Source organism: Anthonomus grandis, chromosome 3 (genome assembly GCF_022605725.1).
Source record: "Anthonomus grandis grandis chromosome 3, icAntGran1.3, whole genome shotgun sequence".
In the NCBI taxonomy this organism is placed as follows: domain Eukaryota; kingdom Metazoa; phylum Arthropoda; class Insecta; order Coleoptera; family Curculionidae; genus Anthonomus; species Anthonomus grandis.
Genome location: NC_065548.1, coordinates 4,187,249 through 4,214,568, shown reverse-complemented (window position 1 = coordinate 4,214,568; position 27,320 = coordinate 4,187,249). Strand labels below are relative to the sequence as shown.

The following is a 27,320-nucleotide window of genomic DNA, read 5'->3' as shown; positions in this document are numbered from 1 at the left end:
AAAGAATATCTAAAATGCGTGAAGTTTGAAATTTGAAATGTGTATTTTTGGTCCCTTGGCACACCTCTACCAAGAGATTCAATGGACAAAGTGTTTTTTTTATAGAACTTTGGCCACCAACCTTTAAAATCAGCAATATCTTCAGTTTTTGCAAGTTTTACAAAATATTTCGATTTTTTTGTTGAATTGACCATCATTACGACGTATTCCATTATTGAGTAGATTCTATCATGTTTTTTAATCACTCGTTTAATGGCAAAATTTCGATCATTTGGTAAACGAGAGTGTCCTCGTTGTGAAAAATACTGGTTAATGGTTTCGAATCGCTTCGTATGCACCAACGCCATTAAAAATCTGATTCTGACCACTGCAACTATCGGAGAAAATATGTAGATGTTTAGTCCCGACTAGAATTTCATTCTGCAAAAAGTCCAAAAGAAATGACGCTACTTCGTTGGGACCCTTTCTTGCGATATCCTCATGATAAAGGTAGAACTTGGCTTTCTGTTTTCCAGCTAAATTTATTCCAAAAACATTAAAAGTAAGCTGTCTTAAATAAAAAGTTTCTTGTACTGGAACCAGTGGCAATTGAAGGTTCTGCATATAATCAAATGTTATTACGACGGTATCATCATTTTCGGGATTTTGGAAAATTTCAGTACAGAGTTTTAGTTTGTTATAAAATTTCTTAGCTCTGCGTTTATTCACCATTAATTCCGCAGCAGCGGTTCGTTTAGCAGTATCATTCAGCGAGGTACTTTTTATTTTGACACCTAGTTCTTCGCATTTGCAGCAGGTGTCCAGTTGCGGTCGTCCAAAAGAGACGGAAAATCTTTCTTGAAAGATCAAGTAGAACTTGTATTTTATTTTGGTTGACGGGTTCCGTATTTTAAATAAATCGTACATAATTTTCACGTTAAGTTTCTCGTCAAGATAATGTCTTTCTTTGCTACTATAATATGAAATTTTCGTAGGAAAGCTCCTGATATGATCCTCAATCTGGCAAACTATATTTCCTGGAATTGCATTTCCAGAAATACACTTGCCTCTTTTGTCATTAGGATGTTTGCCCTCTACAAGTAACTTAGACGTCGAACTCTAGCAGGTGTAATTGCGTAAATGTTAATAAAAGCCTTTTTGCACACCACTATTCGTCCAGATGAGGATGTTAAAAAGTATTTAAATGTGTAAGATTTCGGTTTAGCTCGCCCTATATTCCTTGGCCTTTTAACTTTGACGTTTTGGCAAGACATTAACGCTTGTAAATATGCATCCTGCTCATTCTTGGTTGCCAAAAGACTGAATTTTTGAAGAATCTCCTGTCGGCCACCTTCGGAACATCGGTTATAACTTAAATCTACAAAAAAAAAATGTACTTAACAAAAGCTAACCTAACCTTCAAAACCCGTAACAACTTACCCGCAGTTTTCACCCTGTTCTTTAGCAGAAACTACAGCACCTTTATAATTAATATATTCTTCACCCTTTAGTCTAGCATTTTTTATTATTTCACACTTGTATAACTTTCTTTTACCCTTCTTGTTTGTTAAAATAGTCGGGCATGGTTTACAATAACAAACAACAAAACAAAAAATAGCCCTACTTATAATGCTTTGAGAAAGAGCACATGTCACTGACTTGTGTTGTTACTAAACGGAATCGAATATTAGGAGGAGAATAAAATCGTGCGAATGTTATCGGACAAGTGATGTTACTGTATGGAACGATGTGTTTACCCTTAAATATTGCATTATCGGTATAAAATCAAAATGGCCGAAAATATGACATGTGCTGTTTCTCAAATGACCGATTCAATTAGCATGACCATATAAATGTAATATATGTCAGGGCCTTTCAAATTCAAATGCTCTTTATTAATTTAAAAATAGACAATTACAGAGTATAATTAAAATGCACTTAAGCTCCGAAGGCCTTATCTGTGCTAGTTGCTTAGAATACTAATTAAAAACCTTAATATTTAAGTTTAAGTGATCTTAAAAGTACCTAATAATACTAAATCAAAAATACATTTAAACAAAAAACATTCTTAGATAATACAAACAAAAATATGTACTTGTAATTAATGGTTTATGTACCGTAACATATTAAATAACAAATTAGTTCCATATATTGATTAAGTAATGCCTTTAAAAAATATTATGTAACCATCCCAAATTATCCACTAACTGACTGGTTAAAGGATGATAATTTCAAGGTTTTGAACTGACTTTTCCAGTAGTCAGACTTAAGTCCGATCGTGTATTATGTACGGTATAAAAACTATTCCCAGAACTTGAAATTGCCTGGCAAAATGGAAAATATTTGATAATTAATTGACTGTTTGTGGAAGTTTTAAGCAAAAAGGAGACTTCTGTCATGTCTCTTATATATCCTATAATCTTTTATAATTCCTGGAAAATATAACGGAAAACTAGTGCTAAAGCCTGGAAAACGTGATAGAGTATATTCAATTTCTGGAATGCCTTTCAAGAAATAAATATCTTAGCCTGATGAGGATCTAATAAAAATCGAAACGTCACTAAAACTAAACGAACGAAAACTATTGAGCAACCACAATGTCTTTTTTTTCTCTCTGTCCTTTTTTTATCGGTTTACTTGTAGAATTATATTCTATTATATTGGTAATATAAAATACTGTTGTCTACGGGGCTTACTTGTGGATTTCCAGATATAACTTGACTCAAATAATGTATATACGGTGGTTCGTTGGATATTTCGTAAAAGCGAATGTTGCCGTCTCCTTTTCCCGCTAAGAATACGATGTTGGTGTCTGCGTCGTAGAAGGGAAACACGATTCCCGACGAACTATCGATTGTGTCGCTGAAAAGGGGCTTAGAGAGGTTGTTTTCGTCCCAAACTGCATACCTGCAAAAATAGAAGATAGAAGATACATATATAGAGAATCGATATGATTACTATAGTGATCAAGAGTTAAATTGCCTAAGGACATCGAGGTCTTTAAATTACTTTGATAGTAATAGAAACTTTTTTTTGATATTTAATTCTGGAATACATAAAATATGCTTATCATGTCTCTTGTTTGTACTTGGCTCAATTACGTTACAAAAGTAAAATTTCTAAATGATTCCCGCTATAATTTAAAAGTGAATGCAGAAAAAATCGACCTTAGGGACATAAAAACTCATTTCAGAGCCGCATTTTTTAGAAGTTGGTTGAAAGTACAATTTTAAGTTGATTAGATTAAGTTAAGTTACTTCTTGGTTTCAAATAAAGTAAAGCATATGCAACATTTGTACAACCTTATCTAAATGAAATAATGTCACACATTTTTTTTTTGTTTTAACTTAAAACCACTAAAAATTCATTTAGACTAAAAGTTTCTAAGTTTATTAATAACATTTGTATTTTGTTTTAAATTGTTTTCATTTTTTTTATACGGTAACTTGGTGAAAGTTTTAAGACATGACAGAAAACGTCAATGTTTACCTATGTCTAGGATAGTTTAGTTCTTAGATCTAATTGAATGTGATTGAATTATATTATATTTTACTTTGTTTTTAAATAAAAATATTAAAAAGTCACGTCAAATATAGACCATATATTGTTAAAAGTCTTTTTTTTTCTTTAAAACTCACCCCTACAACTATCTCTACAATTCATTTTGTACATAATTCTCATCATTTGTCTACAGTCAAATTTCTCTTCAAACCCCGAAAAATTATACTACACCTCCACACAGATTCATAATTTCCATGGTAAAAAAATCAATAAATTAATAATAATATTAATCGACTTCAATGCATGAGGTTATTATGATTATATAATAAATGTTGATAACTGTATGGACCTAAAAGTTTAGTTTGATCGAAAATTTAATCTTCATTATTTAATTTTATGTTTTCTGGTCTACTTCTGAAGATGATTATGATGTACTTGTGAAATTTTACATAATCATCAATGAAAATGATACCTACAAAGGTTCGGATCCCAGTTGATGTTTTTCTTAGTCAATTTTTGCAAATTCGTATATTTCAGAAGTAAATATAGGAATACTCATCTAAAAATGGCAATAAAAGATGTTTCTTGTATACAGATGGCTTAATTACATTAGGGAAGTAAAAAATCACAAGGGTTAGATTGAGGAGTTAAAAGCGGTAGAAATTCATAAAATCACAATTTTTTGGCATAAAAACTAATTTCAAATTTAAGTTTTATTGACGAAAAACTCTTATCTATCATTGGCAGTAAAAAATAATTAAAAGCGCTATGGTGATACATTAGAAAAATATCATCAATATATTACCATCATGTTTTAGGTTTTTTGTCAAATGTATTAATAACTTTAGATTCAAAGAATTACATAAAAATATTATTTAAAGTTAATGAAGGAGAAGGACCCATAGCAATGTCAAAGTTTTGCCAATAAAGCTCATTATTATATTGGAAATAAGTAGTTTTTACATACTAGATTAAAACTTCTAAAATTGTACTGTAAAATTCAGTGTTATGTGTTTTGCCAAATTATTAACACTATTTAAAGTTTTGTTAACTGAGAGAATAGTAAAAAGACTTAAAACGTCAAAACCAAAAAGTTACATTAAAGAAGTTATAGAAAGTTCTTCTAAAAAGTAAAATAAGTTTTTAATTTATGAACCAGAATTATTAGTGTATCAAGTTAATTATTTAAAAGATATTTTGCAAAAGGGTGAGTGAGTAGGTGAATTTATGCTACTAACTATAAGTGTTGTTAGAATGGAGATTTATTTATTGAATTTTTGGTAAACCACAAAAATGTGGTGTTTTGCTATTATGTGGAATTAATTTAAACCTATTAATATCAGAAAATTGGTTTTTATGTTTTGCAAGTAAATTATCAATTTGCCTTTCAATTTTTTCTTCAGGATTTTTGAGAAATCTCGAATAATTACTATAAATTAATAAATTCTCTTTAACTCCAAAGTGTTGTTTAAAATTTTGTTTAATTTTTATTGGTCTTTCAATTTCTATCCTTATTCTAATTCTATTATCGATCGTCTTATCGATCCCTTCTTACGTCGTTTCAATTTCAATAGAAAACCAAGTTAGATGGGACTGACTGGAATTTTTTTAATTAATGTATTAATTCCAGGCAATTGATCCAAAAATGTTTATTTGTAATTTTATAGAGTTTAAGTGATTTTAAGTTAAATGGATTCGCGATTCCAGGTGATTAGGATGAAGTCCAGACATGAACTCAACTTCCTGTAATAATGACATTTCTTTGACTCAATTTTCTGGAAGTATTCTGAGTAAGGGTGAGAATGGAATGGAATAACTGGAATTAAATATATATACTCGCCGACACAAAATTCCGCCACCCTGAAATATTGGCCAAGTTTGATGTTTTATAAATTTTTTATTTTTTATCAGATTCTCACGATTTTGCCATCAGTTTTTAGATACATTTGTTGTGATTTTTTAAAATCATTTTTTAAAGTAGCATTTTTTGATTAGGCTATATTATACAAGAGTAAAACAAACTCGGCGAGTGTATATGCCAGGAGATATGGGTTCAATTGCCTGGAATAAGAAAAATATTTGTTTTTTTTTTTTAAACCCTGATATAGGTGTTCAATGAATATGGTGTACACAAATTTTCAAATAAATATTTTGATTATTTCTTGAGTTAAGGGCAATTTTTCTTAGCCTTTCAATTTTTATCCTTATTCTAATTCTAAATTCGTTCTTGTTGATCCCTTCTTAAGTTAAATCTAAAATTATATATAACTTAGCCAGAATTTGGAATTAATTAAGTTGCTTTCAATTTCAGTAGAAAACCAAGTTAGATAGGACATTGCAAAGAAGAAACGTGCTCAGAGGTCAATTGATAAACCATTTTATTTTATATATATTACCGTATTTCAGAATTAATTCACTTAGATTTAATTAAATACAACGAATTTTTAGATATTTTTAAATATTTTTAGTATTTAGTATTTTTAAATATTTTTCTTTCTTTAAATATTAGATATTTACTGAAATAGTAACGAAATACCCAACAAAATAAGTAACAGTAATATAGATTTTAGTTTTACTTCAAGGTAGGACCATATTTTGCCTTAGATTAGTAATATTCTCCTAAAATCATTGTCAAATTGAATCCACATGGAACCTCTTGGTCCAAAACTTTTCAATTTAAAAATAGATTCACACCAATCAAAACGGCATTTACCTTCTGTCAGAGTGCCTGGAAAATCCAGTGGTTAAAAGTCTACCGGATGCCCCCAAATACGCAACTTTACTAGCCTTCGACCCTTCGTGGCATATTCCTTCCTAAAAAAAAAACAAGATACTCCATTAAAACCTTTATAAAACCCAAAAACAAGCGCAATCTCTAACCGATTTAACCATGCCGCTCCTAGGTTCGATAATTCTCAGCTTTTTATCCTTACAAGTGGTGGCCAATAGGCTACCGTCGCGGTTTAACGACATGGAATGAATGGCGTCCCTGTGACAGTCGATTACGTTTACCGCTTGTCCCCTCTCGATGTCCCAAACGATAACCTGATAAAGAATGTTGTTTTAACAACAATTAGTATAATAAAGTATTAAATTAATTTACCAAGTGGTCAAATCCGGCGCTGAAAAGAATGTTTTCTGCGGTAGGATGCCACTCGATATGGGCCACTCTACGTTTGTGGCCTTGCAGTTCGACCAGCCAGTCGTTCAGGTGCATCGCGAGTCCACCGTCCGGGATGTGCCATAATTTAATCTAATTTTGATAAAATGGGAAATGAATTATTCTTATTACACCACTACTATCAGGTATTACATGTGACACAATGAGCACAATGAGACATTAGGGCAGTGGTCATGAGGTGCTGTGGTAGTGGCCATATAAGCAAAAAAGATATAGCTATTTTATGAGCACTGGTTTTATTGGTGATGAAAATACAGAGAGCGCTAATATTTTATTAAATTTTAGGTCAAAATTTGGAAACCACTTAGGAGGTTTTCTCCCACTGTGGGCTATTATTTAGCACTTTCTTCAAATGACTTGAAGATATGGCTAGAACAAGAAAATTTCAAACAATTGTTTTAAATCTTACATAATCGCTCAATATGTATTTGGTTGTAATGACAGCAAATATTATTTAATAATAATAATAATATTTAATAATTAATTATAAAAATTTTGCAAATACAAAACAAATATATAAATGAAACCAATGGACTTTATAGTCCGCTTCTCTCCAAAAGGAGAGGCTGTTAAAGCCGTAGAAAAATTCTAAGCCGTACTTACATTTAGTTACCTAACCTAAGCCTAATAAAACCCAATACATTAACGAAAAGCTAGATGACTCGGTGCATTATGTTAAGCGGTACAGAGATAGTACATGGTAAAACTATTAAGCTCTGGTGAGAATTTAAAAAAAAATTTATGTATATAATATCTTATTATCTCTGAAATGCATATAAACGCCCATAAAAACTCATTCACCGAGAAGCTGCTGTCTGATCCTTCTTTTCAAACAGGATAAAGATGTGTTAAAATGAGTAACTTGAAATTTGTTTACGGTTGACGCTATGTTATAAGAGAATCCGCTTTTAAAAAATTCCTTATTGTGCTTGGGGATCGTAAGGATGTGCTTTCTACGTATATTTATATTATGAACATCAGTTCTATAAACAATTTTCCTACTGAGATAGATAGGACACTGAAATTTAATGATGTTATAAAACGGACAATATTTGTAAATTACTGAATCAATGAAACAGTACTGAATCAATGACTCAACTGTCTAGAATTGTTTTAATAAATGTATTAATTCCAGACAATTGATCTAAAAATGTTTATTTGTAATTATATGCAGTTACAGTAATATGTAATTATATGCAGTTACAGTATATGCAATTAAGTGGATTCGCTATTCCAGGGAGTTGAGACAAAGTCCAGACATGAAGTCAACTGCCTGGAATAATGAAGTTTCTTTGATTCAATTTTCTGGAATTATTTTAAGTAAATTGATGCTTAGAATGGAATGGAATAACTGGAATCAAAAAATATATACAGTATTGGCCATAATAGTTGGAACTTTTGAAAATTTATTATATTTTGTGTGCGTTTTAATTAGCATTTTATTTTCTTTTATAAAGTTGTTGTACACGAAAAACTAGTGTTAATTAATTTAAATAATAGTAACCCTTAGCATTAATTACTGCCTGCATTCTTCTGGGCATTGATTCAATCAAATTTTCAATTATTTGTCTGTCAATGTGAGTCCAGGCTTCAACAAGCTTATGAAATAGTTCATCAGCATTTTTGACTCTTCCAGATGCCCGAATTTTGCGCTCCAGATGTTCCCATAAATTTTTAATCGGGTTGAAGTCTGGACTCTGGGCCGGCCACTTTAAAACTGTGATCTTTTCTTGGTCCAACCATTCTTTTACCAATTTTGACGAATGTTTTGGATCGTTATCATGCTGGAATACAAAATTTACTGGCATAGACTCAAATGTGTAAGGCTCCATTATATTTCACAAAATATCCCGATACATAAATCGATCCATTTTCCCCACAATTTTATGTATTGGCCCAGTACCATACCAAGAAAAGCATCCCCATACTATCACATTACCACCTCTATGTTTAACCGTAGGTCGGATAAACTTTTTCTTGAGTTTTTCACCTTTCGGTCGTCTTACATGAAGTATTCCATCACTGGAAAACAGATTGAACTTCGTCAGAAGTTCGTCAGAAGTTTGAAGATTCGTCACTGAATAGCACTTTTTTCCAATCTTGTACAGTCCAGTTAAGATGATCCATTGCAAATTGTAGGCGTAACTTGACATTTTTCTTCCGCAGCAAAGGTTTTTTAGCAGGTCTGTAGCTGTTAAGTCCACCAGAACACAATCGCCTTCTTACCGTTCTTGCAGAGATATGGGAAGGCTCACCTTCATTTAATTTTTGTAAAATTTTGGAGGATGACAAAAATGGGTCATTCTGGGAAATATTTAAAATTCGCCTATCTACACGGGCAGTCGTGGCTTTAGGTCTTCCAGTGCTTTTACCTGGTACCACATTTCCAAATATACGATATTTCTTAATTATCCGTGACACGGTGTTCTTAGGAACGTTTAGTCTTTGAGCAATATTACGCTGCCTAACACCCTGATTGTAAAAATCTAAAATTTTAAATTTTTAAAAGTTCCAACTTTTATGGCCAATACTGTAGATATTTATATATGTCAGGAGATATAGAGGTTCAATTGACTGGAATAATGTTTTTTTTTTTAAATCTTAATATGGCTGTTCAATGAATTTGATTTAAGAATATGTATGCAAAATTTCAAATAAATATTTTGGTTATTTTTTTTAATATGATAAAAAAAAATCACCATCAAGAAATACTTTTTTTTTCAAAATTTGTCAATTTCTTTGAAAAATTCTGAAACGGTGTTCGATGAGTTTAATTGAGAATTGAAATAATTTTTTTTTACAGGCACCGTTTATACAAAAAGTATTAAGAATATATCATAAAACTGTAGAACGTTATGATTTACAGGGTGTTCAATTAAAAAAAATTAATGTTGACGCCACAGTTTGATTCGATGAGTTGACTTGATCGATGTATCAAAATCTATTTCTATTTCAAAAAAAGCGTAACTGACAATACTAATCGATGTGTCCAAAAACGAAAAGATGAAAAAATACTTGCACGTTAAATGAATTTGTTCCTCTCATCGTGAATGCACGTATTTTGTATGTAGTATGACATCAACTGTACAAAAAATTTATACAGGGTATTTTTTATATATTGCGACAAAATTCAGGAACGTGTTCTTTGGACAAAAAGTCATGTTAGATGCACGGTTTTCGCACAAAAAATTAAAAAACATTTTTCTACTTTGACTGATCACTAAAATTTATTTTTTCTATGATCGTTATAAAAAGTAAGTTTTTTTTTTAATTTTATTTAAAATTTCATTGTAGTTCATAATATGTCACTTTATTTAACATGTTAAAAAAAGTGACATATTATGAGTAACGTGTTAATATTTCACGCTTCCAAAATCGCTGTATATTTATTCATTTAAAAATTAGGGTGAAAGTTAAAAATTTTAATATCAGATAAAACTACTTTTAAGTGTTACTAGGCTACTTTTAATGAGTTATGGCTTTTTTGTGAACTATGGATAAAAAAAAATTACCATCAAAAGTACCAACTAGAATCAACAATTAACCTACAATTTAACCCATGTTAAAAATAATTCTACGCTCCTATTATAAATGTATTTTAATTATAACTAAAGAAACTTAGACTTAAGTATCCTGAAGGTCGAAACGTCGAAATTTAAGTAAACAGGTTTCTGTTTTATTTCTGACCCCTCCCAACAACCCTCCGCAATATTTTTCAATTTGTTTGAAAAACGCTGAAATAAGTGTTTTATGTCTATTAAATAAATATGAATTTAATTGAGCAATGTGTGTAAAAATTTTCAAATAAATATTTTGAGTATTTTTTGAGTTATGGCCATTTTAAGTGAAGTTTATATTAAAAACCTCAACATAAAAGAGAACTTTTAATTTGACAATTTTTTGGAAAAACGTCGAAATAGGCGTTCAATGAATTTACATGAGGAATTTGTGGACAAATATTCAAATCAATATTTTGAGTATTTTTTCAGTGATATCAGAAAAAACTACTTTTTTCTCAACATCTCTTAACTTTTCCGAAAAACCCTAGAATAAGTGTCCAATGAATGGAATTGAGAAATATGTATTGTTGAAAATAACAAGAGAGGGTTTTTTCACGTTTTACTCGAAAGCCTTAAGGTTATTTGAAAAAAGTATAGATACAAAAACTATAGATTTTTTATCACGTATAATCTTCTTAAGAAGAATTTTTTCTGAGGCAATATTTTCAAGCAAAAAACGTTTTTCGTTAATCCTACCCTTAGCCCCCCCCACACAACTTACCAGTAAGGAATTGTTTACAAAAATCATTGTTTTCCAAAATAATACGCATGAATAACAGCTGGTTTTGTTGTTAATATCTAATCTAATAACAGAGTTTGTTTATTTAAATTTCATATAATTATTTACTTGTATATTAATAAATATTTAATACAAAAACAGGGCTATTACAATGGATAATATGGAGAAAAACGGTTTTCATGAAATTAATAATCGAGTTTAAAAAGTAGATATGTAAATCCCGTGTCAATTTTATAAATGTCAAAATTTTCTCCTTTTTGTAAACAGAATCGTATATGATATACGTATATTCTAGAGTTGAATAAATATATCTTGACCATATATAGTTGCTTAATATACCAAAACCAAACATTTATCGAAAAGTCGTTGAATAAATATATATTTAATGATAATAATGTCTGATGATGTGTTGCTTGGGAGGAATCATGTACAGATTTGTTGCATACAATTTAATTATATTAAAACCATGCTCAGTCAACATTTTTAAAATGCATAATCTGTACCAGAACTAGATTTACTATATATAAATACTGGAAATTAAAGTATTCAGATGCCTGGAATTATTAGAAAATTCCTTGTAAATGTATTACTAGTATTGTGTTCCTAATATGTAGCAAACAAATCCTAATGCAAAAAAGAGCTGCCTGAAAAATATTGAATAACAAAAACCATAGTATCAAGTGTATGTGGCATAACTGGTTAATTACCTCAAAATTCAATGAAGCATTATACACTTAAGAGTTATGCTAATTCTTGTATAGTGTACGTTAGTTATAATAAGGTTTTTCTTGATAAATAATGGCTTTTAATATTAGGCATTAAATTGTTTAACTTATATTAAGTCAAAAGGTGAAATCAGTGTACTTTTGTTTGATAATATTACATTCCAGATTGACTAGCGAGGAAACTTACCGTACAGTCATCAGAACAGGAAGCAATAACGTTGTCGTTAAACGGGTTCCATTTTATATCCAAAATAGGTCCGGAATGACCGGTGATTTTGTGCGCATTGAAATCGAGCCTTCCGGTCTATAATAATAAGCGATTATATAATAAGAACTAAGAAGTAAATTAAATTTTACTTACGCAATTAATAGGTACAACAATAAAGGCTCCGCCACCGGCTACTTCAGTAACGACCGCTAGAAACTTGGGATTTACCGCACAAAATTGGGAATCGTGTGCGTTTTTTGTGATTTGAATGTTTTCGTAACATTTGTCCCTTTTAGCCGGCTCACCGTACACGTGACGGAACTTTGAGCTGCGGACCCCTTTGAACAAAATCTAAATGGAAACAATTACATTAGTAACATATTAAAACAAAATTATAGTCATGGTTTATTAGAAAGGTAAGGAGTGTCCCTAGAGGGTGTCAGAAAATCTAGGAAATACGAGGGTGGTCCTACCCTCGTACCCGGCCTGAATTTGTGAAAATGGAGAAAATTGGTCATCGTTATGTGATACAATACTTTTATTTGAAATGCCTCAGCCCAACCAAAATAAAAGCTGAACTGGATTCTACTCTGGGCGAGTCTGCTCCGTCGTTAACAGTAAAATATTGGGTGGCAGAGTTTAAACGAAGCCGTACGAGTTGCCAAGACGAGCAACGCAGTGGTCGACCAAATGAGCTGACGACTCCAGAAATTTTAAAGAAAATTCACAAAGTGGTACTGGATGATCGTCGACTAAAAGTGCGCGAGCTAGCGGACATAGTAGGCATTTCAAAAAGTGCGAATATTAACTGAAAATTTTGACATGAGAAAGCTGTGTGCAAGATGGGTGCCGCGTTTGCTCACATTCGAGCAAAAACAGTGTCGTGAAGATGTTTCAATTGAGTGTTTGGCGAAATTTAATAGCAACAAAGCAGAATTTTTGCGTCGTTTCATAACCATGGATGAAACATGGGTCCATCACTTCACACCTGAGACAAAAAAACAATCAAAGCAATGGACTCAAAAGGGAGAACCGGCTCCAAAGAAGGCGAAAACCGTTTCATTTGCAGGCAAGGTCATGGCGTCGGTTTTTTGGGATGCGCGAGGGATAATTTTCATTGACTATCTTGAAAAAGGTAAAACTATCAACGGCGAGTATTATGCGAACTTATTGCAACGTTTGAGCGAAGAAATCAAGCAAAAACGGCCGCATTCGGTTAAGAAGAAAGTGTTGTTACATCAAGACAAGCAGCTCACAAATCCGTTATTGCAATGGCCAAAATTAACAAATTAAAGTTTGAATTGCTACCTCATGCACCCTATTCGCCAGATTTAGCCCCCTCAGATTATTTTCTGTTTCCAAACTGGCTCAGTGGTCAAAGATTTTCCAACTATGAAGAAGTGATGTCTGCAGTTAATGGCTATTTCGAGGCGCGTCTAAGACAGTTCTTATTGTAAAAAGGGTATCGAACTTATAAAACACCGCTGGGAAAAGTGTATAGAGCTGAAAGGAGATTATGTTGAAAAATAATTTTTTTTCCAAATTTTTCGTGTTTTCTTTTTTGGGTCGGGTACTTCTGGGACCACTCTTGTACATATCGTCCCCTCAATGCCAAAACCACGAATGTGTAAATTTTCAATTTTCAACAACAAATGTGCTCTCTTAGAAAAAATAAATAAAAAAATTAAAAATCAATATTAATTTAATTTGCAACTCGAACAGACCAATCCCAATGATCCATCAGTACTCTAAAAAAAAGGGTGTATTTTTAGTGCTCATTCGAATACTAAATGGGGGTTTTCTAAAAAATACAAATTTGCACATTCGCGATTTTGGCATTGGAGGGACGATATACAGAGTGATTCATGAGGGAATAACAATACTTTTATACAGGTACGTATTTAGGAAATAAACGTAAAAGTCTATACAAATATGGGTCCGCAAGGCCGATATACAAGCTGTCAAAGTTTTTATATAATTTTTCTATTTTTGAATAAAATCTATGATAATGTAAATATTGGAGTGAAAATTGGTATCCGGGGGTTTTAGAATTACATAGTTTACGACGCATCTGATATTTCAAATAAGATTTTTTTTTATGAAATACATATAAACTGTCTATGATGTATTGTAAAAAAATAAGTTGCTTGCCTGCTAGAACAACTGCTGGTTGACGTTGCCATCTTTCGTCCTGTTATTTACGAATAGCAACATGAGTTACAATAAATAAGATCACATTTTGTTACTGTTAAATTCTCTTCATAACTGTTATTATCTTATCATTTAAGCAACGTTAGATCCAAGTACGTTATTTTGCTTGCCAAATAATTCTCACATCGTGAATATACAATTCGCGTCAGTAACTAGGACCATTTGGCGCTATTAGTCATTTTGTCATTTCAAGTCATTTTGTGTGAGTAAAAGTATTGTGGAAATTTAGTGTGGAGTATTGAATATGGAATAGCAATTTATATAAAATGTATATATGGGACTAAACTATAAGATATATATCGGGGAAAAAGAGATTGTGAGAAAATGGTAGTTGTATAATTTCATACAGTTTATTATGGGTCTTTCAGTTGGCTACCTTGTTGATTTGATTGCCTTGAAAAAGTATTTCATATTATTTTGTAATTCTTTCTTATTCTTTGAAACATTCAATTTTTTCGTAAAATTGAATGTTTCACAATACTACATTTTTATTATTGTTTTGATGTTTTAATGGTGAAAATATCTTATTGTGATAGATAGGAATGGTCATATTTCATAAGACAGAGCAGTCGTCTGTTGGCTAAGAACTAGTCGAAGTTATTGATTCTAAACTCGAAATTTTCTTTAGATGTTCTAAAAGCACCAACACATAATCTAAATCTAAGAGTTTTATTATTTGAGGGTCATATATAAAGTTACCATAGTTTAGTTTGGGAAGAATAATTGAATTGTGTATTTTCATCAACAAAGAATAGAGGGATTCCCAGGTGGTCTTGGCAAGCATTCGAATGATGTTAAGGTCTTTGAAATGCTTTAGTTTTTATATAATTAATGTGTTGTTTCCAATTTAATTGGGCATCAATTATCATAGCTATTAAGTTACGGAATCGTCTACTTAGAGAAATCCTCACATCAATTGGTTATACCCATTTAATTTTTACAACGGATTCATCGTTTGCAGGAGGGTGATTTTTGAGTTAAGAATGGTCATTTAATTGCTCCATTTATAACCGACGGTCTTACAGAACCACTTGGGAAATCTATTAGAAAGTGTCCCCCCTTAAGTTATTTTTAAACATTTTTCGCAGTAAATTTTTGTTGTGACTTCCAAGATCTCATTTTCAACGTTTTCATAGTCATTTTCAGGCAATTGAAATTATTTCATATGATAAAGAACATTTAAAAAAATTATAATTTAAAACTAATATTAAGTGCCTGGAAGAAAAAAAAATTATATCAACTGCTTGAAAAATCGATGTCATTATTAGCATTTTTCCAAGCAATTAACCTTATATTCAAAGTCGGTTTTCAATGACTTTGAGGACTTTCGAAGCCGTTTCATTTTCACGTATTTTAAAATATTTAACGTCAATTTCTGCAAGGCACTTTAAATTATTTTTTTAATATTCTCTTCCAGGTAAATTACATTATTTTTAGACGGATCGATATCGGTTTTTATTAACAGGATCTTATTTATCAACGTTTCCACAGTCATTATCATGTAATTCCCATAAGAGATTTTTTAAACGAAAACTTTCCAAACCGATGGATTGGTCGAGGTGGTCCGTATAATTGGCCACCTAGATCGCCAGACCTTAATCTGGTTTGGGGGTACTTCAGATCACTGGTATATTCCACTAAAGTAAATCCAAGGGAAGCATTGGACTCGCCCGAACCTATCCACCACAAAGTATGCTTAGAAGTAAATGGTGGAATGCTTAAAAATTGTAAAACCTATCTTATGTTTTGTTGAACTTAATTTTAGAACAATAATTTTTTTTTAAATTTAAATACATATTGTTTCGTTATAACAAAATCAGATGCTTCGTAATTTTTTAAAATCCAAATATCTTGATAACGGTTGCTCATATCAACTTTTAACAGGTATCCCTTTTGACGGAAAAATAAGAAAAGAATTATTTAATTTACTTAAAAATGTAATTTACCAAAAATCTCGAATTTGTTATACCGAAAAATCCCCGGACACCAATTTTTACTCTAATATTTACATTATGATAAATTTTAATTAAAAAATAACAAAAATAAGAAAAATAGAAAAAAATAAATAAAAACTTTAACACCCTATATTTCGGAAACCAAAGTCTTGCGTTCCCATATTTGTATAAACTTTTATGTTTATTTTTGGTTTCTAAATACATACCTGAAGTATTTCCTTATTAATCACCCTGTATAAATAATGATAACTGGGTATTGAGTAAAATACTATACCGAATTTAGTGATAATCGATTAAATCTACTAAATTAAAACGGCACTAACGCTAAATTAATTTAATAGTAAAAACCATTTCACTTTTCAGTCGTAATCAATTACCCAATAGTATTTACATTTAAAATCCAATTAAAAATATAACGGTTGTGTTGCGGTGCGGTGGCATAACTAAATCGGACTTTTAATTTCACACTTTCAAGAGTACAGTGCCTTTGTTAGATTATTATCTTATACAATTGTTAATGTTTGTACAAATACTTTGGGAGAAGAAGAAATGAAGACTAATACGTTTTTCATAAATTTTAAGGCACTAAGATGAAGACAAAGAACCATAAAAAATTGCATCATGCACAATTTTTAAATTAGTAAATACGTCTCAAAACTATACTACAATATATATATAGGAATATAAGTAACGCTAAAATAATGTAAATGTTGATGATCTCATTTTTGTGTACAGCTCCACTAAGTGCATAAACATAAACATTAATAAAAAATAGCCAAGTTTGTGACATAGAGAAATGGACTCCTTTGCCCAAATTCATAGACAAGAAAATCTACAGTTTAATGAGGAGAGTTCTATACATTCTTAGGTATCCCTATAGAGTTCCCTATTTACTCAATATTTGTATCCCTGTAATGATTTGACTTTTTGACCAAATAACATGATAATAAAATAACAAATTCCTAATCAACTGGGCCACTTTACTGATAAAACTTGACACAATCTTACCGGCTTATCTGGCAAAAGTCTGCTATAATCGAAGGAACTCGAGTCGTCATTATCCATTTTTAAGTAAATTTTCATTGAAATGACCAAACCACTTAACAATTTGTCAATCACTAAAGTAGAAACGACCGCAACTAACGTTAGAAATACCTGAATATCATTATCAATTATATATGGGCTCCAATGATAAGATATCTTAATTGAAAATAAAGCTTGTTTTTATACTTTAATAGAAGAGAATCGGTAAACAGAAAATATCGGTTGAAAAGTAAATAATGTTATTTGATAAGCAGGGTCTGTACTTATTGGATTAAAAGAATGTAATATATAATGAATAATAATAATGAAAATAAATAAACTGATACCTTTCTGGACATGTTGATCCAATGAAAAAGCACTATACTTTGTCGACCTTTAATGCTAATATTTAATAATTAAAACACGATGTTTCATGCATGTTTTCCGTGACCTTAGTGGCACCACTACTAAATTATTCTAAACACTCTTCAATTCGCGGGCGTTTATTTGCATGTGCTGTCACCAATTAACGATTTTTTCGCGCTCTGTTAATTACTTTTTATTCGGTATTAATATTAAAAGCTAATATTTTAACAACAAATTTACAGCTATACAGGGTGCGAGTAGTTAGCGAAGGTCGTTTTGTATATGCATCAGTATAACTGTTCCGAGGAAAATATAGAAAGGAACTGTTTTTGAGCACCCTGTAATTTTTGAAGTATGCTATTTGGCACGTACAGTTATAATTTAAGCAGTATTAATTAATATACAAGTTAAATATAATATGGACAATATATAAGGGTCAATTTTTTCTAAACCATCTTTTTAGCAAATTCTCTGGAGGGTATTTTCAATTTAATTGATCCAAGGGTGATCACAGTATATTTAGCTAAACACTGAATGTACTATGGTCCTCCTTGTACATACTATGTTACTCAAAAGTATTGTCTAGTTTTTATCCTCAAATTTTATTTTTCTGCTAAAGTATTGTATTGTACTGTCATTTGATAGGGAGGACATTTTAATTTGTGTTTTTTTTTATTTATTTATCAAAAACAAATAGGATATTAACCCTTTACTGCATGAATTTTTTGTTTTCTTCGAAAAATGGAGGAATACGGAATAATTTATGTAAAAAATACCAAAAAAAATTTTGTTTAATATTTGCTTTATTTATTTATAAAAAAATGGAAAGTGACATATATGGAACATTATGCAACAACATTATTATTTATTCAGTGTGGAACCTCAAAAAATAATGTCAGTCTTTATTAAAAGACAAGAAAACTGTACATTTCGTACAAGACACAATGGAAACTTGCATCTTGATCTTTGTTGTTCACTCCATTCTGGTAAATGGTCAATACCATCACGGTTAATACCATAGGTCCACGCTTCTTTTTTATAGCATATAATGTCTGAACCTCTGCTGAAGGTCGTCCTACTCTTCTTTTATATTTTTTATTAGCATTGCATAAAGAATCAGCGATGGCCAGCTCGAAGTCCTTAAGGGGTAGATCAAATTCTTTATTGCTGCGTCTCCACAATAACCAAGCATTTACGCAACACAAATCCAACATGTGAAAAAATATGCGTAAATACCATTTCTTTGATCGAAATTTAATCCTATAAAATCCCAACATGGCATCCAGAAGGTCGACGCCTCCCATACAATTATTGTAAACAAAAACACTTCTAGGGCATTCAATCATTTTATGAGTGTTTTCTTTTTTGAAAAATCTTTTTTCTCACCACGAGGTTCAGAACCAACATAGGTAGAAGGCCAGTTTTCTTCATATCTTTTTCAGATGGTAATGTACATGGTATACGATTGGCTCTCACTGTCCCTAAAGGCAATATCCCTTCTTTATGTAAGTAAATCATTAAAGGTATGCTAGTAAACCAATTGTCAAAAAATAGTTTATAGTTGTTATTCCTTGGAACACTCTCGGATAACTTTATTACAACCTTACTAGTCATTCCTAAATTGGGGTGCCCGTTAGGAACTTGGTTGCTTTGGGATCCTGCAAAAAGGTCGAAATCGTAGCTGAACCCGGAAATTCCAAGAACGAAGTTCTTATAACCCCACTTGTGAGGTTTCTTAGGGTTATATTGCTTTAGTTGACTTCTAGCTTTGGTAGGGATGATTTGCTCGTCTATAGCAAGGTGGTACCAATAGTAGTCTTTCTCTTATTTGGGTTAGAAAAGGTCTAATTTTGAATAACTTATCGTGACCTGATTGACCTCTTTGGATCATTTGGCTATTGTCATTGAAATTAATAAAGCGTTTTATCGTCTCGAATCTATTGCAGCACATAACCTCAGAAACAGCAGGATGGCCTAATGAACCATTTCAATAATCTCTTGTAGAAGGCAACTGTATTAGAGAAGTCAAAATGCAGATTCCGATGAACTGTTCAATCTCATGACTTTTTGTATGGACAGGCTTGTGTGGTTGACACTGGATATTATACAAATTACTTTGCTGTGTAATGTAACTTATGAGCTCTTTTGGGAAAAGGAATTTGAAGTATTCTACTGGAGTTGCAAGCGTTCGAATCGAATCCGGAAGATCCTGACAACCTCTTAATTGAATTTCGTTATCGTTTTTCAATAGATTACCTTCGTGCCATTCAATATTCTTCGATATTCGTTTTCGAATTTCTGATAGGGGCATATGGTCATCAGATGAATAGTCGGATTCTGAATCTGGATCATTTTAGTTGGTTTTTATTTTTGAATTTACACAAGTTTCAGCTTCGTCGCCAGAAAAATCTGGATCATCACTTTCATCGGAGTCTATATTAGCTACATGTTGTAGAGTACCATAAAATTTCTTTGTGTCCATAACTGAAAATAAAAGCAAACAATGTAAACATAATTGCATACTGTTCCATATCGTCGGTCCCAAGGCAAAACCATGAATGTGCAAAATTGGCAATTTTTACCTATCTACATTTTCAAGCACCTCTAAGCCAGTTCTTGACAATGCCAAACCAACGAATTTGCAAGCATCATGGTTTTGCTGGGGGTAGCTGTACTGCCTTTGACGTATCTTAGTTTGTATTCGACTGTCGCAACGCGCGTATCGTGAATGTGACACTTTCGTGGTTTTGGCCTTGCATTAAAAGTTTGAAGTCAGTGAATGTGGTACATTCGTTGTTTTGACATTGTAAGTGTATGGTATACTTTGTAACATTCGTGTATAGATTTTGAGTAGTAAAAAATCAGTTATAAAATGATAAACGTGACATCTAGAACACAAAAAATAATGGATAGGTCTAAACATGAAAGAGATAAGCAATGTATGGACCAAAATGGAACTAAGGTATAACGTGGGTTTTTTCAAGCCAAAGAAGGACCAGTGCAAGATATGTTTGGCACAGAAAAATATGACTGGAGAAGAAAAAGAAGCGCAAGAACAAACGTTCCAGCAACACTTGAGAAGAAAGGAATTGGCACGCAAGACTCGCAGTGCTGATAAACTGGAAGCAATAAAAATGGCATTTGCTTTTCTATGGGATGAAACCCAGGGTAAAAGGGGTTCAAATGAAATCGCTTCTTGTATCTATGTATACGTATTATCTAATCCAGAAGTAACAGAAGTGAGAATTATGTCAGATGGCTCTGGTGGCCAGCAAAAGAATTCAAATTTTGCTATGTGTATGCAGCTCATTTCTGTTCATCCTAACTTGAAAATCATAGATCATAAATTTTTCGAAAGCGGACACACTGAAATGGAATGCGATTCCATACATTCCAAAATTGAGCAGAAAGCTAAGCAGCATGTTCCTGTATACATTCCTGAAGGTTGGGCGCAAGTAATACGAGATACTCGTATGAAACCACGCCCATTTGAAGTGAGGAGCAGAAGCTTTGATGATGTTCATGATTTTAAAGAATTTGCAGCGCAAAAATTTGAGATGAACAAAATACCATGGCGTAAGGTTTGCTGGATTCGTTATCTTAAATCGGACATGACGAAGGTGTTTTACAAAATGACATAAACTGCATGAAAACATTTGAGGTCGACCAAAAACAGCGGAGTTAAAAAAATCATATGAATGTTGAGTTACCCATTGCGAAGCCAAAATATCAGGATTTACAAAAAATGTGTTCTGATCTAACAATCCCAAAATTTCATCACAGTTTTTTCAAGTCGCTAAAAATTAATAATAATATTAGGGATAGATTACCAGAACCAGATGACAGTAAAAATACTAACTCAGATGAAAATTAAACCATTTCACTTTATACTCAAGCTCATTTAAGCATATGAATTTAGTTCCTTTTGTATTTTCAGTATTTTTTGAGGAAACCTTTTTTGTTTTTATAGTTTATTTTGCCAATGATTTAAAAGTTTAAGTAGTTTTGTTTTCTTAGATTTATAGATCCCGAGTTTATCCTAGTTTCCCAATGAAAATACACATGTTTATTGATATTTCAAATCAATAAAAATATTGAAAATCATTGCGTCTTTAGGTTCTTATTGTACTGTAAGTGATTTGAAAGAAATTTTTGCAATGCCAAATCCACGAATGTGACGTTTTGGAAGGTGGGGGCTAATAAACAAAAAAAATAATAAGCAAGTCATAAACTGTCAAAGTAGATCCTATTTATCCCAAGAAATGAAATTATTCCAACAAAAATCTGAATTTTCACAGAGTATCAAAACCTTCAAACCCAAATATCTCAAAATCACGATTTTTCACATTCATGGTTTTGGCATTGGGCCGACGATATATGGCACAAGCACAAAAATAAACTATAATAAACATAACCTCCTAAATTACCATGAAATGAAAAATAACTTACCGTATAAGACAGCTTACACTTCACCCGTAATGCCAATAATTTTTTTTCGATAATATTATAATTTTAAGAAACATAAAACGTATCAATCAGCTGTTAGCGTGAAATAGCGCGCGGCAGTCTCTGGCGCGAAATACCTGTCGTATAATTGAACGATACTATCGATGTGTACATTTTGCTGTGTAAGCGGGTACGTTCGAAATATGAGTATGCAGTAAAGGAATATAACTTAATTTTATACAACATTTTTATAGTTTGGGTCATATATGGCACATGATGCGGTAAAGGGTTAACATGACGGAACCCAAAGGCACATCCACAAATTACAAAGTGTTTCAGGTGTACTTAACTAAAAAATAATACAAGAACAAAAACACAATAAAGTGCTAAGTTTCTAATTTAGTGTTCTTGTTGATTAGAACTAGGATCTCTGATTCTCTTCTTAAACATAGAAGGAGAACGATAAAATAAATCTACAGTTTGAAATTATATAAGGAAAGCATACAACTTCTGAAATTTACTAACAGTATGGACCTAATGGCATATAACAAGTGTGCACAATTTGCAAATGTGTTTTTCAGAAAAATATTATTTGATGAAATCTAAAAATAACATTGGTTGGATTACTCTAGAATCTCCAGAATGTTTCAAAGACAAATATTTTCAATTTTAAGTGTATTTTAGATAATGTCTGCTTGGGTGGACAGCCTATTAATGTAACAAATTAATAATTCAAATACATTTTTCAGTTTGGTTATCAGTGGTAGGTTGAAGTTCGATAAACATATTGAGTGGCTGCGCTGTAGGTTGTCATCAGGTTGTTTTGCTCTCAGAGTGATTAAAAACAGTTTAAATATAACGGTGGCTCACACCTTAGATATGGTGTTTGTTTTTGGGGAGACTCCTCAGCCTAGTTGTTCAATTAAATTTCTTTAATGCATCAAAAGTATTTTTCAATCATTTAGTCAATAAATATGAATTCGACCTGTTCATCATTTACTATAAAATTGACAATAATCACAATGTTTTTAACCCAAAACTCTATGCTGCATTACAGTAAGAAGATATTTAACCATATTATACTTTAAGTGATTGATGTTAGAAAAAGCTTACTATAGCACTATTGGATACTTTCTAGACAATTTTTAGCCTGTCTTGTTATTTGATCGTTGCATAAGTATAGTTTTATTTTAAAGCTTCTTTACTGGGGATGTAAGTAGGTATATTAAGAAATTGGTTAATCGATTAATATTTTTATGTTACCCTTCAAGTCAATTAAGCTTATTTTGACTTTGTTGAATACATGTATAAGATAAGCACTTACCTGGTTGTTCGTCATCTTCCAGCAGCTTTTAAAAGAAATATAAATACTCAAAGAAAAATCATGCAACAAGAGCTAAGCCATTCAGGTGCTCTGAAATCAAATAGAAAAAAAATTATCTACAAGGAACAATTAAAAAGTAAAAAAAAAAGTTACATAATAATCGAATAACAGTGAATAAACTATAATAACAATACTGCAGTTGATGCAAATCTAATTTATAACAAATCACTTACTCGGGTAACAGGTTTAGTGCATGACCTATTATCGATGACACTAAGTTGTTTCTGTGGCGAGTTTTCCTTTTCCGAGTCAGAAAACATGCTCGAGACCACGAAAAATGTCCCTTTAACAATAAAAAAAATTAAAAGTCATTAAAGGAGCCCCTCAAGCACACAAAACGTGTTCCTAACGTAATAAGCTCGATGTTACTGACCTGTAAATTGGCAGAAAAGCGTAGGAGAACGTCCGTTTAATAAAATCGGTTCGTTTGCAGATCACTGATGATAACGTTCACTCGGTGAACGAGTCATAAAAATAATAATTAAAAAATCCCCATCAATAATTAAATTCCTCAAAAGTAAAGGAGAATTTGTTTTGGTTTTGCGCAAGTGTATCAACTCCCCCCCGAACACTCCGCGTCTCTTATGTCAGGCATACGTCAAAAAATGACATGTGACAGTGACAGTTCGGAGTGGTTATTTTTTTGGCGTCAGTATCGTTTTTTTAGGCAACCCACAATACTGCATATGTATTTTTTTCTACAGAGTGTTCCGTTGATCATGTTACAAACTTCTAGGGTAGATAAAAAACGTCAAAAAAAAAAGAAAAGAAAAGTTCATACGAACATGGGTTCGGAAATGCTTCCTCAAGGAGCTAGAGCTCTTTGAAGACAACCTTTAAAAACTATTTTTCCTATATATTCTATCTTATTATTAATTTACTTTTAGTCAATTTTTACAAAAACGGTGATATTTAGCCATTTTTGCTGAGAGCACCTTTTTTATGCAAAAGGCATAGAAGCATCATAATCTGATACCCAAATGGGCAGAAATTAAAGTCTTAGAGAAATGGGGTTAAATTTACCAAATATGCCCCTGATTTCGACGCCCCTGGTTAAAATTATTTTTGTTTAATAGGTTCAAAAGAATAAACGTACTAACAATAATTTATGTCTCAAAATTGGTTGCGGTAACTAAAGTAGTTTCGAAGCTATACAATGAAAACTAGTTTTTAAAGGTTAACTTCAGAGAGCTCTAGCTCCCTGAGGAAGCATTTCCAAATCCATGTTCATATGCACTTTTCTTTTTTTCTCGTTTTCTATCTACCCTAGAAGTTTGTAACATGATCAACGGAACACCCTGTATAAGAGGCTTAAACTACAGTAATGTTCCAGAGAAATATAGCTTGAAAACTGACCAACCTAAAACTGTATGTGCAGAAAAAGTTATCCGCGAATTACAAGTACATATAGGTAAAGTCCAGTTCAGAGATCTATTAGAATCTTTGATGTGTCGCAGATGCCGCACTAACTAGTCCCTGCGCCTATGTCATATTTATTGTTGCATGATATATATGTTTAAATGGCAAAATTTTATATTGTCTATCTATGAAATCATTTTAAATATACGTAAAACCCAATAAAAATGTAAAAGACAATAACATTTGTGATAAAAACAATAAGAGTGATCTGGGCAGTGATTTAGACTTACATAGTTCTGATAGTTCATTTTCTAGTATTGAGGAAGCAAAAAGAAGCAAGGGAAGTAGAAGCTACAGAGGAAATGAAGCAGTTTTAAAAGAACAAATTTATCTAAATATCTATAACAATCTAAGGAATGATACTCAGTTCACAAATGATTGTAGTGCTTTGCAAAAAATAGCGTTTTTAACAGGGGTTCCCTATAGTACAATATGCCTGTAAAAAAAAGGATTAAAGACAGAATAAAAAGGAAAGATGCAGGACAATCAAAGGGACTTGACATGGATATTGCCAAATTGCTAAGGAAAGGTGTGTATTCTAAATACAAAAACAATGAGGTTCTGACCATAGAGACACCTTATTGGCAAGGGACAAACATTTCTCAGTCTCAACCTTGCGGAGATACCTGATAAAACTTGGATTTAAGCTTAAGATGGTTAACAAAAGAGCTGCTGTAATGGAATTGTCAGGTGGTGTATAGAATATTTGAGGAAAATTTAAAAAATTTGGGAGGAAGAAAGATCCATATATTATTTAGCCGAAACATGATATGATACATTTATGATTGATGTATGATTTCTATTCTCTGGGAAAAAAGTCCCTTTTTTGCCATAGTAAGAAAACCATATTTTTATTAATAAAACAAGTTTAAAATTTTGTTTTTTACAGCTTACTGCCCCTGTTGTCCTTCAGTGATACAATAAATACTGCTTCTTCCACCATTCTCTGGGAAAAACCCTTTTTTGCTATGGTAAGAAAAACACTGTTTTTAATAAAAAAACAAATCTAAAATTTTGTTTTTTACAGCTTACTACCCCTGTTGTCCTTCAGCAACACAATGAAGACTGCTTCTTCCTCCATTCTCTGGAAAAAAGTCCCTTTTTTGCCATAGTAAGAAAATCCTATTTTTATTAATTAAACAAGTTTAAAGTTTTGTTTTTTTCAGCTTACTGCCACTGTTTGTCCTTCAGCGACACAATAAAGTATATATAATGTAATGCTTTAGAATCCATATGCTGATATGCGAGATGAAGTTGGAATCCATGGCGGCAACAGAGAAACTGTTTCCTTCCTTAATGGAAGAAACTGCTAAAGAACAATGGCAAAAAAACAGAATTTACAAAATTTGTATTAACTTTTTGGGCCAGATTCAAAAGAGTGGTTAAATTTATAAAAGTATTTAGTATCCTCACTGTAGTTTTAGGATCCAGTATACTTAAAATGTAGTGTTTTGTATAAGATTTTTAGTTTTTAGTATAAGCATTTATTTTTGTTAATTTTTATCTAATCTCTCCTAATATGCATAATAACTAAATACGAGGCAAACAAATTAATAAATACGTTCAGGATGTAAAGTGTGTTTTTTTTATAAGTAAAACTTGTGTCTTTTAAAGGCATAAAGTATAGACAGCCAGATGATTTTTAATGTAAAAGTTTATTTTAAAAAATATACTTCCAATTTTCTGACTACATAATTACTTTTTATCAAAAGAAGTTGGTACTAAATATAGAGATGGGGGGTTTTCATGAGTATATTATTATAATAATATATCATAATATGTATTAATTAAAAAAAAATAAAATAAAGGACATTGAATATGGCAGCCACAATCCCCATTAATAATCACCACCATGTAAAAATAAATCTCAATTCCCAAAAAAAGGAAATATATAAAATTTGAAGACAAACCAAAACATTTTACACTTTTGTGTCAAAAAGTAATTATTTAATGCCTTAATCCACAGAATAAATGAGCCTAAGTAATTTGTCACCTACTCTCTCATTAAACTCAAAAATGCTTTATTGTCAATATAAACATAGAAGTTGTAAACAAAGCCAATAGACTGTACATTAAAGGAATAAAAACGAGAAACTAATTTAAAATAAAATAAAATTAAATAAAATTTTGAAAAATACTTAAATGCTAATCATTAAAAATTCATCATAGTTTAGGTGCTACATAGTTTAGTACGCTTTACTAGCAAGAAATATTTTCTTCCTTGTACGTAGGCTTTTTTCAGTCTTAAGTTGTCTTATTTCTAGTGGAAGTTTATTAAACAGCTTTCTACCTCCATATATGATAGAGCTACGGACAAGTTCAAAATGAGGAATGGGTAGCCTCAACAAATAGTTTTGTCGCGTATTATAGTGGCTTCCTAAGTGGAGTTCCTGTTTATATTTTCTAAAAACTAAGCAAACTGTTTCCAAAATACAACACAGGGTTAAAATATTATGACTTACAAAAAGCGGGCGACATGAATCACGAGGCTTGGCCCCACATAGATATCTAATGGCCCCTTTCTGGAGTACAAACACTGAACTAAAAAGTGAATTTGAACATGAACCCCAAAAGCAAATTCCATATCGAAGGTGCGACTCGATAATCGCGAAGTATGCAGATC

At 31.6% G+C, this 27,320-nt stretch overlaps 2 protein-coding genes across 3 annotated transcripts in view; both read right to left on the bottom strand.

Annotated features, from left to right (window-relative positions):
• Window positions 1-17,570, bottom strand: part of LOC126733767 (coronin-2B-like) — a 34,102-nt gene extending 16,532 nt beyond the window's left edge. Inside the window, exons 1-7 of one of the 2 annotated variants that reach the window (XM_050437162.1) lie at window positions 17,430-17,570; window positions 12,047-12,244; window positions 11,873-11,989; window positions 6,584-6,733; window positions 6,361-6,525; window positions 6,194-6,294; window positions 2,676-2,886 (exon numbers count right to left, since the gene is read on the bottom strand). In XM_050437162.1, the coding sequence (XP_050293119.1) occupies window positions 2,676-2,886; window positions 6,194-6,294; window positions 6,361-6,525; window positions 6,584-6,733; window positions 11,873-11,989; window positions 12,047-12,244; window positions 17,430-17,441 (954 nt within the window). In that variant the 5' untranslated portion in view covers window positions 17,442-17,570. Of the gene's footprint in view, window positions 1-2,675; window positions 2,887-6,193; window positions 6,295-6,360; window positions 6,526-6,583; window positions 6,734-11,872; window positions 11,990-12,046; window positions 12,245-17,067; window positions 17,220-17,429 lie in introns of those variants that run through there. The other variant, XM_050437161.1, reaches the window with a different exon arrangement.
• A 148-nt stretch (window positions 17,571-17,718) lies between these two features.
• The window catches only part of LOC126733763 (protogenin-like), a 125,306-nt gene continuing 115,704 nt past the window's right edge, over window positions 17,719-27,320 (bottom strand). Inside the window, exons 20-22 of the transcript XR_007659857.1 lie at window positions 23,452-23,561; window positions 23,219-23,308; window positions 17,719-19,932 (exon numbers count right to left, since the gene is read on the bottom strand). The gene's annotated coding sequence lies outside the window, so the exon portion shown is untranslated. The remainder of the gene's footprint in view (window positions 19,933-23,218; window positions 23,309-23,451; window positions 23,562-27,320) is intronic.